The sequence below is a fragment of the Lucilia cuprina genome, chromosome 3, assembly GCF_022045245.1.
Source record: "Lucilia cuprina isolate Lc7/37 chromosome 3, ASM2204524v1, whole genome shotgun sequence".
Taxonomy (NCBI): domain Eukaryota; kingdom Metazoa; phylum Arthropoda; class Insecta; order Diptera; family Calliphoridae; genus Lucilia; species Lucilia cuprina.
The window spans coordinates 13,401,286-13,417,266 of record NC_060951.1 but is presented as its reverse complement, the minus strand read 5'-3'; the positions used below and the strand labels follow the sequence as shown (position 1 = coordinate 13,417,266).

The 15,981-nt window shown below is 26.8% G+C and overlaps 1 protein-coding gene across 1 annotated transcript; it reads left to right on the top strand.

Annotated features, from left to right (window-relative positions):
* Nucleotides 1-1,854: 1,854 nt before the first annotated feature.
* LOC111690789 lies at nt 1,855-13,793 on the top strand. Its single transcript, XM_023453352.2, has 6 exons — nt 1,855-2,248; nt 9,500-9,629; nt 9,825-9,966; nt 10,877-11,075; nt 11,151-11,316; nt 12,949-13,793. The coding sequence occupies exons 1-6, from the start codon at nt 2,123-2,125 to the stop codon at nt 13,056-13,058; spliced, it is 873 nt and encodes a 290-aa protein (XP_023309120.1). The 5' UTR covers nt 1,855-2,122; the 3' UTR covers nt 13,059-13,793.
* Nucleotides 13,794-15,981: the final 2,188 nt, after the last annotated feature.

Here is a 15,981-nt window from a genome sequence, read left to right as displayed (position 1 = left end):
AACTAGAAAAGGTGTATTGAAATGTATGTTGACGACTTAATGGTTGCTGATACGAACTTGACGTCAATTAAAAATCTTAAAACTGAATTTTTAAAACATTTTGAGTTATCTGATTGCGTTAAGTTAAAATATTTTTTTAGGAATGAAGTTTGAAATCAACAATACTTTCATAGAGATGTCTCAAGAAGCCAATATACAAAAGATTTTGAAAGGGTTTCAATGAGTGAATATAATCCTGCCAATTTACGTATAATAACATAAATGTAATCATGTTACATAATGTCTTATGTATGTAATACTTTGTTCAATTAGAAAGGCAATATAGCTGAGAGGATTACTTCAAGATTTATATATTTTAAAGAATGAAACCATTCGATCTAAGAGAATAATCGTGGTTGTGTATGCGTGGCAAATAACATGGAGTGCAAAAGATCCAAATATTGAACATGAGGGATAATGTAATGAAAGTAATTGTCAAAATAGTATTCATCAAATCAATTGGCAGATGTATTCACGAAATCTATAAATACAAATTTATTCTTGTACTTCTGTAATTGAGAAGTGGTATTGAAATATGTTTTAATAAATACTTAATTTTTAACATTGTAGAGTATTTCATTAATGGACTTTCTGCAGATATTTCATTGCGGGCTAGTTTTTCATCTTATACTTTAGCCGGCCATTGCTAGCACGCGGACATCCCTTTGTTCATCAAACTAATCTTCGGTAGAAGTATCCGGAAAGAATGTGCTCATTGTGTTAAAGATAAATAGATCGCCTTACAGTTTACTGTAAAAGTTGTGTATTTTTAAATTTCAAATTTGACGCTTTTATTTACAATAAAAAGAGTCTGGTTTATTTTAAAGAGAAATAAATAAAAACGTAACAATACATAATATAAAAAATCTCTAGAAATCACAAGAATTTGTTCGTAATATGATATGAGAGGTCATGAAAAGACCTCTGAAATGATGTACAATAGTATATGAATTATTAACATTGATTGCCAAAAGCTGGAATAAAGGGGTTTAAACATAGTTTTTTTATAACAGTGTTAATTTCGTTTAGTACCACACATAACATAGTGTTTATAATCGGTTAATTCAAAATAATTCGGTTTATCGAATAAAAGGAAACTGTTTTTAATAACATTTTATAATACGTTTATGAATTATACATTAAGTTTTTTCTCAAATATAAGAAATTATTTTTTTTTTCATAATATGAAGAATTTAATCTAATTAATTAAATTTTTTAAGATTTTTCAACAAATTTTAAAAAAATTATAAGAAATATGCATAAAAATATATGTTTTTAATTCTATAAATCCAAAAGCATTGAATGGACTTGGAATGAATTTTCATTAAATGAAAGCCCTTTCGAATGATACATAAAATTTTAAATTTGAATAAATATTCAAGATTATATTATAAATCCTAAAATGCCTATAACACCTAAACCAAATAGGAGCAAGAAAGAAAATTTACACCAATCAATTTTATATTAAGTTTGCTACACTGGAAATTGCAGCCGTTTAGAGTCGGTAAGTTATGATCAAATCTGTACTTAAAGTCTTGATATACCCAAGTATGAAAACAACTCTACTTTTGTGAACACAGCTGTACTTAGGCTACTCACTTTGAATGTGCCAAAGATTTATTTGGTTATTACTTTATTACATTTGGCAGGTAGTAATATGCAGTAATATACATACATAGAGGTTTGTGTATATCACTCAAAAATTGAGTTGATTTTTAAATTTCTTGTTTACTAGTTACTACTCATTTCAATTTCTCACTTCTCATAACAATAAAACTTGGTTTTGGTCTCTAGCTTAGACAAATCTTACCTGTTAGTTGTTAAACCATCGTCTTAGAAGTAAATACAAAAGTCCAGAGCGTTTGCGATAAATAATTTTTGTATATTGTTAAAACGCATAGATACAAAAAAAAAAAAACAAAAAAACTGGTTTTGTTCGAAAATATTTAAGGTTTTTGTTGGAATCTTTGTATTTTTAAAATGAGCAGTGATTAAATTAAATTAGTGAAACTAAAAATATAAGAAATAAATAAAGTAAAATAAGAAAAATTAAGAAAAAGAAAGAAAAACAAATAAAGTCAAAATGCCCTGCTCTGCTGTAACGCTTTCTATAGCCACTATATCCGCCATTATTGCAACTGCTTTATTGGCAATTGCATTTTCCACAGATAACTGGTTGCATTATGAAGTGAAAAGAAACAATATACAGGTGTGTACCTCCTTCATTCTAAAAAAACCCACACATAGGTTCATACACATACATGCATACATATGTACAAAAATATATATATGAATAAAACTATATTAATTTAAATATTTTTATATAGTTTATTAATATATACATACATATATGCATATATGTATATATACATATTGGTATATGTATATATTTATATATATTAATAATTGTTAATGTATTGACAATATGTAATATTTATAAACAAATATTATTAACTTATTAAACTAACTTTATGTGCTTTGTTGTTGTTGTATAAAAAGGCTAACTACGTGAATGTTTTTTGCTTGTAGTTTTTCTCAATATCCAAACTTTCTACAAATTTTAGTGCCACCATTTAATAACTTTTTCTCAAAACTATACGTTATGTATTTCTTCATGTTTGTATGTATTGGATATACTTACATATGTATGTAGTTGGGTAGGTCCACTGAGTACGTGTTCGTTTCATTGGAATGCGAGTTTAAAGAAGAAAATAAAAACAACAAATATGCGCTTAAAAATGAACAAACAATAATAGAGAAACTAAGTTGAAAAGTATTTAAATATTTCACCCGTAAGAATTTGCTTGCATAAAAAATATTTATTTGCAAAACACGATCTTACATACATATTTATTTATTAATAAACAATACAATTTTGAAAATTAAAATGTTTTTATATAATGAACTTTAAATCTGTATATGGCACTAAAATTTATGTTTGTTAGCATTTAAAAATATTTGAGAACCGCTGCTATGTTGGCTGCCAGATGAATTTAAAAAAAAAATAGTAAAAAAATGTTATAATTTTAAAAATTTCTGACTTTGTTATCTACAGCAACAAACATTTTTATTTAGTCATTAATCTGATATATTCATTAACCAGGGTATAATAATTTCAATTGTCTACTTTAATTCGACTAAGAATAAATAAAAAATCCTTATTTTGCACATGTAAATTTTCCCATTTTATGTATTCCTATTTTTAAAATACACCCGTTCAAACTGAATTTTATAAGATTTAATGTTGTGTAGGTATGTATATTATTGAATCTACTTCCTTGCTGCTGGTGAATTATGACAAAAATCTCGAAAATATATACCCGTAAAGAAGTAAAACATGTAGATTTTAAATTTAAACTCGAAATGATCGAGATCGTTTTCAGTAAATAAAAAAGAAAATATTATTTCCTTAATACTAGTTGTCTTACCAATATATTTCCTTAATACTAGTTGTCTATACCAATATGTTGGAACCATTTTTATACTTGTAAAAATATAAAATAAATGTTAACCATTCATACGTATATGATGTATATTGCAGTATTTAAAACGTACACTGAAAAAATCCATGCCTAGTATATACGAAAAATGTCGTACATTGTACGAATCGTTCGTTGTTTCGCACCACGAAATTCTTTCGTAATATATACGAAATTGTACGAAATATTTTAGTATAATGCAAAATATTCTTGAAAAAATTAATTTACATAAATTGAAAAAAGGGAATTTTTAATAAATATGGTAAAATTTACGAAATATTAATTTATTCAAACATTTTTGTTCATTTTAAAGTAAATTTTCTTATTTTAGTTCAAAATTATTCTCCACACGAATTTTCATTTTTTTATGAAAATAATTCGAGAATAATATTATACTTTTTCTTAAATTTTATAAAAATGTTGTAGTTTTATTTAATCATAATATAATTAATATCATTATGTTTAATTTCGCTAAAATTTTAAGAAAAAAATATTACGAAAGGTTTTCGTACTTTCGTAAAAATAGAAAAGGTTTTTATTAAATAATATTTCGTATTATACACGAAATTTTTGTAAATATCACGAAAATAGAAGTTACGAAATTTTTTTCGTAAAGTTGAGCATCGATTATTTTCAGTGTATAAATCTAGCTTTATGTTTAAATTAATTAATTAAAGTTTTAATGCTAGTTTACATAAGTACAAAAGAAATATGATCTGTCAAGATTTTGTGAAGCAGAGTGCGGATGGGAAAAATTTGACGTACTGCTCTCTTATTTTTTTAAATTTTTTTCTGTGAAGACATAGAAAAAAATATAACAGCTGTTTTCATCTTACTTTGCTATTGTCTTATGCTAATCGTTTATACGCAAAATATATAAATCAACGATTTTTATTCTCTTTTTGAAAATACGGATGGTTTTTTTTGTTAATAAGTAAGTGTTGTCGTGTGTAGTACATTTTAGTCCAATTTTCTTAATGCCAGTTTCGTTTTTGTTATCCTAACGATAATTTAACAGTTTTAAGACAAAAATTATTTTAAACGGCAAACTATCTACCGGTTAACCATAACCGGATATTGAAATATTTGTATTATTTTCCATTACCTTTATAAATATATACATTTAATTACAAAAATGAACAAATTTGCATTTTACTAATTTCGAATTTAAAAATCGTGAAAATAGAAATAAATAATCCAATCTGGTAGCAATGGCTGTAAGTATTATTTCAGTATATGTGAGCAAACATGTACTTGTGTATGTATGTACACATATATGTATGTGCATATATATGTATAAATGCTTATATATATTTCGTTGTGAAACAGGTTTAGAGTTTCTTTTTTATAAGATACTCTTGAAAATACCCAACTGTCTTAAACTTAATAGTTTTTCTCTTGATCAAGTTTTTTCAATGTGTTTAAGCAAATACTCATTACATACATACATAAAAACATACATACATACATACATACATACATACATACATTATTAATTGTATGTACGTATTCTACAAAAATAGTTAACTAAACAAATATTTGAAATTTTTTTAAAGATTTTTTTTTTTGGGAAAATTGTTAACGCAAATGTAAACAGTTTAGATAATAAATAAAAGCAAATTATAAAAATCAATTAAACTGTAGCGAATTATTTATAGAAAACCATTATATTTCAAATCAAAACAATTTTAATTAAATAGAAATTTGTTTAAATCTTTATTGCTGTTTATTATATGATCAACTGATGTAACTGTGTTACAAAGAACTAAATAGATGTAATTTTAAAATAAAATTTAAATTATTGCTTTATTATTAAAATATTTATGGATATAGTTTTTTCATCATACTTCCGTTTTTTGTAAAAAATGTTTAATTGTTTGTGTTTCTTAAAATAATACATACAATTCTCAATGAATTTTTTTAAAAAAGTTCTTTTTTTGAGTCTTTCTTAATAGAGTATCTCCAATAAGTTTTTTCTCAACATGTTTTGGCTCTTTAATTAATTCAAACACAAAGAAATAAATAAATTATTTATGTATGACTAAGACAGTCATAATTTTAAGTTAAATTTCAAGTTTATTGAATATATTTTAGATATTTTTTGGACGCATATTTTCCCTTTTATCTTGCATATTAAAATATATGTAAATATTTCCTTATAAACTCAAAAGCATGAAAACATATTTTGAAATGGAATAAAATTGTTCATTATAGTGTTGCGGCATCATCACGTTTTTTGTCTTTATAAAGTCCACACTTTATACATACCCAATTGGGAGGTTATTTTCACAATGCAATGTATAATGTGCACAGTTTTAAAAATGTTTTCTTTTATATAAATGGAGTTTTATGTCATTTTGTAATTTTTTTAAACTGTCACATAAATTTGCGATTTTCAAAAATCAACTCTAATATTCAGTACCAGTAAAATTAAGCTTTTACTGCTTACTGAAAAAATGTCTGTATTCAGTAAAGTTTTACTGATTACTGAAAGAAAAATTCAGTATTCAGTAAATTTTTACTGGATACTGAAATAATTTTCAGTTTTAAATTTAACAGATTACTGCAAAAATTGCAATAATCTTAAAATGTGTTTACAGTATTCTGTATAATCTAGTAATTTACTGAAAATTACATTTTCAAGATATTTTTGAATATAATAAATATACGTATTAAGATTAATTTTACTTTTTGGGATTGAATCAAATACCATACAATTTTGTCGGCTAATAAAAAGTTGTTGGAAGCATTTATTATATTTTATAATATTAGATTATTAATAGAAATATAGTAGCAGAGATCAATATGATAATAGTTGTATGAGAATTTTAGTTAAATATAATATTTTTACTAATAATGCATTTTAGTTGAAAATTTTACTGATTACTGAAAATAACTTCAGTGTTCAGTAAGATTTGCATTTCTCATTGGATATAAGTCCAACTTTTAATTTCGAAATAGCAAACAGTATACATACATACATCCTTTTCCTTATACAAATAATTATTTCATAGTATACTAAATACTTTTGTTAGTCCTGAAAAGTTGAAAATTTAATAATTTTGACATTGATTTATTTGAGCATATTTAACTTTTTCAGTATTAATATTCGACATACATACGTACATTTTAAGCCTGTATACAAGTCTATGTATAAGAACATGTAAATAATTATCAGCTGGGCTAATGACAGATAAAATATGTTTGAAGACCCCCAGGTGTCATGGATATATTAATTTTTAAGCATATTCGAAATAAATATGTATAGATATATATATTTTTTAAGTAATTCACCTTGCCGAAAAGATTTAATAGTGTTTTTGCTTCACTTTATGAGTATTTAGTAAAAAATGGCTTAAAATTATGATGGGGAATATTGGTTTTTAACACTTTCTTGTAGCCATTAATATATACATACATATGTGTATATTATATTAGATTAATTTTTTGAAAGATTTTATTTAGTTCATATAATTCTCCGATAAATATAATAAAAAGCTATACATTATAAAAGATTGTACATATTTAATTAATTAATTTCCGGTTAATAATTACATACATATTCATGTGAACGAAAACACCAAATATACAATATTGTTTGAAAATAACTTTTTAAAATTACATTCTTTAACACTCGTGTTTTCACAAATGGACACGTTCATTTAAATAGTTTGTTAGACCCATTCCGGCTGCGATAATTTAAATTTGAATTGAATTATGGCTAATTTATACTAAAAATTTGGAAAATGTTTATAAAAAATCATGTTTCAACAAGATACATATTAATGGCCGTAAGTTGACAATTGGTCATGAATTAGTTTTGTTGCAAAATCATCCTAAACATTTACAAATATTACTCTTCTAAATCTAGCATGGTATAACTATATAATAAATCCAAGCCTTCCAGTGACCTAGGACAACATAATATATTATATAACACCATCATTATTTTATATAAATTTTTATACCCCAAACCATATCAGAAAGTGATACACTTTCACTTTCTGAGTCGATTAGGTTTTGTCCGTCCGTAATATAAACATTGTGTATAATTTTTAAGATATATTAATAAAATGTTCTTTTAAGTATAGTGACAAAAATGATTCACCTAGCTTCCATACAACCAGTCCTTCTGATTTTGACTTTATCGGGTATATAGTAACATAACTCTTTCCCAAATTTAATAAGGATGAGCAATTCAATATCAATTACTTTCAAATAAAAAATATTATTGAGTGAAAAAATCGAAAATGCAAAACAGATATAAGTCTGTAATTTAGGAAATGTTTAAAATCAAGTACACATTTTATGTTTAATACGGTTATTATTGGAAAGTGCGTATGAAGAGAATAAGGTGTTCGTACGTGAAAATTACTTGGTCAGTTGTGTACATACATACGTGCTTATACATACATACAAATATACGTATGTATTTATAAGTTTAATACTTAATATTTAAACTTAAATATACAAGTATTTAATAAAGTAGATCTGCTTAAGTCTATCTAATGTTATAAAACTAACATTTTCGATTGACAAATATGTCGTTGTTTTCACTTTTATTTTTAAAATGGTCAAATAATTTTTTTGTCTTTCCACAAATAAATATCCAATGAAGTAATAAACCAACAAAAAATATTAAATAACGCGCTCGTTATTAAATATTATCCCTATTATCTAGTAATACGAATTAGAAATTTTTTTTAAATCTTTTGAAATGTGAAAATATGTAATAGAAATTTTTATATATTTCTATCGGTTTATTTTATTTAGAGAGAATTTTATGTAAAACATATCTTTATAATCGTAACATGAACATCACTTTTGCATTGACCATATATATTCTCTTCAAACTTACGGGATACTAAAATATTTGTATGCATTAAAAACATTACACATTTTAATTACAAACAGTTGTTTTTTATACTCTACACCACCTTAGTGGGGAGGGTATGTTGGGTTTGTGCTGATGTTTGTAAAGGACAATATGTTGGTCCTATACCCACCTTAAAGTATACCAAAGTATGTCTGACCGTCCATGTAAACCTTGTTATCAAAGTACAGGTCGCAATTTTGAAGATAATTGAATGAAATTTGATACTATTGTCCCAGGGACGAAGCCTACTGAAAATGGTAAATATAGGTCCATTATTTCACTTATTGCGGGTTTCTTACTACTCAGTTAAACTAGGCTTAACTAGCTGTTACATAAAACTAGGAACAAATTTAGGCAAACTTTAACAGAAAATTGTGTTTTTCAGTTTTGGATTTAAGTTCAGCTAACTTTGCTAGTATTGCCAAGTTTTCACTCAAAAACATAAACAAAGAACAGCTGTTTTTTGCAAATAATACTTTTGTAAAATGAAAAATTTTGAAAAAATGTTAAACAAACATTTAAAACAGTAATAAATAAAAGAAAAATTAGAAAATTGCAATTTACTTAAAATATAAAGATTTTGTTCTTCCGATATCATTGTTTTATTGTTTTTGTTAATTGTGTTTTCTCACTTATAACTTAAGTTTAATTGGCCATTAATACGCAGTTAAACTAAGATAATAAGAAACGTTACTGTTTACTGAAAAACACAAAACATATATTAAACTAGGTTTAAACAAAGAATGTAGATTATCTTTATCAGAAAAACTCGCTCTTAGCCACATACTTAGCTGCAAAACCAAGTTCTATACTAGCCTTGATGGCACTCATGAACTTTATAATTATCTTGCCTCATTTGACCCTAGAACCTATAAAAAGCCTCCATCAAAATTTTACTTAAATATTCACAGTTTTATTAAACAATAAATGGCTTAAGTATATCTGCGGGAAGGTACAATTCAACTTAAATGTTATATTATGAAAACTAAATCACACTTTATTTGTATACGGGTGTAGGGTATTATATGGTCGGCTTCGCCCGACAATAACTTCTTACTTGTTTAACTTAATAATAATTTACATTTTACTATGAAAATATTTTTAGACATTTGCCGCCAAACACTCGGATGCCGAATCATTATTAAGTAACTTGAACAACAAATACTATTATTATACGAGAACACGAGGTCTATTTAGGATATGCTATCCCAAAGAAAGACCACCTACAAGTGCAGGTGAATACGATATATAAAACTAAATTTCAATAATAAGGTCTTATTCATAAACTTTTTCAAAGGTTTATGCATCAAATTTTCATACAAAATTTGTACAATAAACCTTTGATAAATGTTTATGAATAAGGGAATAAATCATTTATAAAACAATTAAATTAAATATATATTTTTATACAATTATATCAATAATTTTAGTTCCAACATATTTGTCGCCAATTGAAACCCATTGTTCAAATATTGACTATTTCCCTCAGATGGATGAGGATAAAAGTTATGGTGAAGATTCAACTTCAAGATTACATTTAGCTCGTTCCTGTGTGGCAATGTTTATATTAAGGTAAAGTAACATTTTTAATTATTCGATGTTTTACAACAACGCTTATTTTTATTAACTTTATTTTATACTTTCCATTTATAAATACAATAACTACTGGTATTATAAAAAAACCTTAGGTACTATTTTATAACACTTTACTATTTCTTAAATAATAGTTCTTAATAAGTTTCACCTCAGGGTTTAATTTATATTTGTCCTTATATAATATTCATCAAAACATTTCTCACTGAATTAAAATCTTCTAGTTTTGCGTAAAAAAATTAAAAGTGTTTTTGATATTCGAATTTCCAAAAAAATATTTAACTTTATTTTGAAATATAGATAAAAAAGATATTTTTACATAAAATTAAATAAAAATATGGTTGTTAATACATATACTTCTATACTATTTATTTATTTATTAAATGCCATTAATTTACATATTATCATTTATTTTTTTTAATTCAAAATTAAATGTTAATTATTTAATGAAAGCATTCAATTTGAGTGAATATATTTTTTTTTGTGACATAACGCAGTTTACATTTGCAAATCTTGTTGGATTAAATTTTAAATCATAGATTTATAAACGATTGAATGGAAACGTTAGGCATATATTTTTTATTCACTTCAAAAACTAGAGTTTTGAATTATACCGTTTTAATATTAGAAGAGTTATGATATATTCAAAAGCAATTGTAAACTAACTACCTTATTATTTTGTATAAAAATTTGTCTAATTAACCTTTGATAAATTGTTATGAATTAGGCCTTAACAAACATATTCGCCTGCCAGTGACTTTTATATTATTATTATTATTATTATTATTATTATTATTATTATTATTATTGGGGTTTAAACCAATATAAATCTATAACTCTAAACTAATTTTAATTGAGCTTTAATAATACTTGTTTTATATTTAAACAGTTTTATAACAACATTTTGTGCTTTTTGGACCGGTCTTTCTGGATGCTGGAAAAGATCATCTGGTGCTATAACAGCAACATCAATACTGTTATTAGCAACATGTCTACTTGCGGCTGGTGCTATGGGCCTTTGGCATACCGTAGAATTTTTTGAAAAGGAAAAAGTTGTTGGAGAAGATTATTACCAACAATGGAACACGGTTAGTATTGGCGTTAAATATAAATTTTTCATTGCAATAATGTTTTTTATTTATTTTTAATTAATATTTTTAAAGGTATTGAAAGATAACACCAAAATTACTTATGACTGGTCTTACATAGTTGCATGGGCTGGTGTTGGATCCTGTCTACTATCGGCTATACTATTATCGGGTGCTGCAGTCTGCTTGAGAAGTGAGCGGGAAAAGGAAGAACAACTAAACCTACAATACCTCATGCCAGGTAGTTATAAAAAAATTATATATATTATATATAAAATCTATTATTGTAGCCTGTCAAAGAATTCCGTTCCGAAGTGTTTAGATTTACATAAATCATGTATGATTTGAACATCACATTCGATTTAAAATGAACTTATTTAAAATCGAAGTACTCATTATTCATTTTAAACTTAATTTGAACTCTGAATCTATTTTTAAGGTTTAATCAACTATTAAAGGTTAGGTTTTGTTGAAAGGTTTTTCCCGTAGAGAAGTGTAATATTTGGAATATCATTGCTCCTAGACCATTTACATCGATCTAATTTCGAACAATTCCTGGCAATGACACAGCGGGTTTCACAGTCTCTACATTTGTCTAAGTTTATATTATTGCTTTTAAGGACGGGGTTTTCAAATAAAGATAATCTACATTCATTGTTTTAACCTAGTTTAATATATGTTTGTGTTTTCCAGTTAACAGTAACGTTACTTATTATCTTAGTTTAACTGAGTATTATTGGCCAATTAAACTTAAGTTAAACAATAAAACAATGACTTCGTAAGAACAAAAACATAATATCTTAAGTTAATTGCAATTCTCTGATTTGTTTTGTTTTATTTATTATTGTTTTAAATGTTTATTTAACATTTTTCCAAATTTTCCATTTTACAAAAGTAATATTTGCAAAAAACAGCTGTTCATTGTTTATGTTTTTTAATGAAATGTTGGCAATACTAACAAAGTTTACTGAACTTTAATCGGTTAAAGTCCGCCTAAATTCGATCCGAGTTTAATCTAATAGTATGTTAAGCCTAGTTTAACTGAGTAGTAAGAAACTCGCCCTAATTCTGCAAAGACTTCTCGTTTCTAGCTTCTAAAGTCGCATTTTTAGTGATGTTTAGACATCTGATCCTAAGAATATATTTTGGCCGATGAGTCTCACTCACTCGTAGGATTCTTACTAGAGTCCTTTTTGAGAAAGTTTTGGTCTATCTTTGGAGGATGTGAAGTTCTTAATTTCTTGGGTTTGTTCTCAGTTTTCAGCTCCACTGATGACCTTTTTTTAACTGATAGCTTAGTTATGCTTTCACTTACTTCTGCTACCATTCGCTCTAATTTATATTTATTGTAATTAGGTATTATGGTTTGTAGTTATCACCCAACTTGTGGGAAAACCTATATACATATAGTGCTTTCAGAATGTGTGAACGTCAGATGTTTAGAAACTATGCTACTTTTTCTAAGTTTTTTCTTATAGTATGTTGTTAATATAATCACTTAGTACTCGGTCAACTTGGAATGATCTAAGGATTGCATAAAATGTCAATGCATTAGCTTAATAAAAGCATGTAATTCTATTTGAGTTCTTTGTATACATGTATATAATTAGTAGCTTTACATTCTTCCTACTTAAACCCTTGATAAGGATAATCAGCCTTATCAATGATTTAAGTAGGAAGAATGTAAAGCTACTAATTATATATGTATTAATGTGTGAAATGTGTTTTTTTGTTGCTCTAATGCCTATTTATAATGACTAAAAAATTTGTTTTATTGTTTCACAAAATTTTCAAAAGATTTAACTAAATGGCGAATAACAAACAGGCCTGATCCTATAATTATATTTTATACCTTTTATTTTACTATTTTCAGTCTATTCACAAAAACAACCACCTTACCCACCCTACGCCAATTACCCTCAACCACAAATGTTTGCCGGTCCATATTACCATGGGTCGCAATATGGACCATACAACTATTAAGAAGAAACGATTATTATACACCATCAAAATCACAAATCCACATACATATGTACATAAATAAATATATACAGTACTGAGTGTGTTTATTTTTTCTAAGCCAATTTTTTGCATCATTCTAAATATGTAGCAACTAATTAAATATATTTATGATGGTGTAAATTACTTAATATTGGATGAACAATAGAGGCCGGAAAGGAAACATCTAAATAAAAATTCTAGTGAACATCAAAATTATTTATTATAATTAACATATCGTACATGCATATTTTTATTGTTTATATTTAATTGTTTAAAAAGAAAAAAATTATAGATAAATCAGCATTCAACATGAAGATATAGATATTTAATGTACGAACAAAAGACTTGAGTCAACGATATTTAAATTTTTACAACGAACCTTAAGAATATAAGAAATTATTTTGTAATTGTATATTATACATACATACGTTACTAAGTCTACTCTCTAAGCTGCAATTTTAAATATATATTATATTTGTCTTCCAAGAATCAATAAAGCTCACAACTTTGAAATAAACTAATTCAAAATTTAGTATAAAATATACATAAAATTATGTACTGCATTCAATAAACAATACATAAATATTTAGATTAAGTTATATTATAAAATATTAAAATATACCTTTTTGACAAACATTTTTGTATAAAAAAATACAAGAAAATGCAAATAAATTCGTTTATTAACATATTTCTGTAAAGGATCTTATTCTTGTAAAATGTTCATATTGTTTCCTTTTATTTTTAAGTTCTGAGAGTCACCCAGCAAAATCTTAACTTACCCAGTAAGTAGATATGTGTAAGTACATAATTTTTGGGTGAATAACTATTATTTTCTTTGACGATTTAAAGCAATTCTCTCACTGCTCCATTACCAAGTAATTTTATAATGCTATCAGAAATGGTTTCTGCACAATATTTAAAATCAATATAAAAAAAACTTCGATTAGGTTGGAACCACTAACAAATTCCATGATATGAGCCGTATGCGCAGAACCCAACAAGAAATGATTTGGCGTCAATGTTTCTTCGTCTTCAGGGCTGACAGGCAAGTGAGTCAAGCGAGAGTTTACTAGGTTTTCAGCATCAATTAAAAAACTTTGCAATGTGTGCTCTTTTAGGGCACAGTTATTCTTAAAATCTTTTTAACACACTGAAACATTCGCTCCCATATACCACCTTCTTCCGGATTATGTGGCCAATTAAAATAGCATTCAAAGCCCCTTGTGACAACTCATCTTCAATTTTAACCAAATTAAAACCTTCATCAATTCGCTGGGCTTCTTGGTTAACTCCAATTAAATTCTTTCCGTTGTCGCTCCGAATGTTTAATGGGGTTCCACGACGATTTAAAAAATTCCATATACACAAAATGCACGCATCAGTCGAAAGATCATAAACCACTTCTAAATGAAATTAAAACGAAATATTTTCCAGACTATGAAGATAACGTCAACTAATTTTCTAAATCATATCCACAAGTATAACATGTGAACTTTTTAATATGATGGATTGGCGGACCAGATCGTAATTTGAAAATACAATTGCAATTAAAAAACAACTAATAGTTCTATATTCGTCTGTGTTGAATCTTATATACCCCTCACCATGATGTTATTTGTGAGACATGTAAACAGGGCAACATAATGTTTTTCATGACGTCTACCAATAGTTACGTTTATTGGGCCAAAATGATCCACACCAGTATAAGTAATTGGAAGGACGTATAAAGTTAGTCTATCTTTTGACAATGATCTCATAAAATGTAGAATCTTGCATATGTTGCAATTTGATGTGGTCTTACTCAACAGCTTTTGTATTCGTGGAATCCAGAACCTTTTCCTTATTTCGCCTATGGTAGCCTCAAGATTTGGATTTCTTATCTTATTATGAACATGGGCAACAAATAGTTGTGTAAAGCGGTGACAGGGCGACAAAAAATGGGGTGCCTCACATCTAAAGATAAGAAACTTGCACCATTAATACGATCGCTCATTTGAAATAATTTTTTTTCATCAAAATAAGGCGAAAGCGAAAATAACTCGTTTCACTTTTAAAATGTTTATTTCGTTACACAATTCATTCAGATTTTAAAATGTATATTTCGTTACACAATTCATCAGATTTTTCAGAAATTTTATGTGGCCAATCAGCTTAGTTTCTATATAGAAATTGTGGCCCTTGGAACCAAAGTGTTTCAATGGCAAAATCAACTTAATTTTTAGTTCTTGTAATGTCATCGGTAACATTGAGATCCGTAGGCAACCATCTCCAATCATTCGTGCATGTAGAATCAAGTATTTTGGCAATCCGGTGGGCAACAAATGGTTTATAACTCCTTCTTTCAGAACCAATCCTACTAGTGACGGTTGTAGAGTCACTCCAACAGATTCGACGAGAAACATTGAGATATTGTTCCTTTTCACGGATAAAATTTCTAAGCTATTGGCGTCAATTTATTCCACATCGCTTGTAATGACGCGGGCAACATATCGTCCCAAAGTACACCATGTTTCCAGAGTTCTCTCATCTAAAGTTTTGTTGTGATCATAAAACGGCACCTCTGATGACGTCAGAATTTACATGATGGAATTTCAGAAAAAAATTGAATGCGCCGTCCATCTCATTTAAGCCACCCGAGAAGCTGACCTGATGATTTAAACTGCCTTCTAAGCAACAACCACCTCTGATGAATTCGATGTAAAATTACGCATTTCAAAACCAGCAGCTTTATATATTTCACGAACTTGTGCGGCAATTTGAATGGCCTTTGACGGATTAACAAAGTCATATATGTAATGATGATCCAATTCATTCATTATCTCGCAACAATAACCCCTGCGAGCACAACTTGATGAAAGATTTCCTTTATGTGTTCGCATACGGAACATACACTGAAATTAAACAA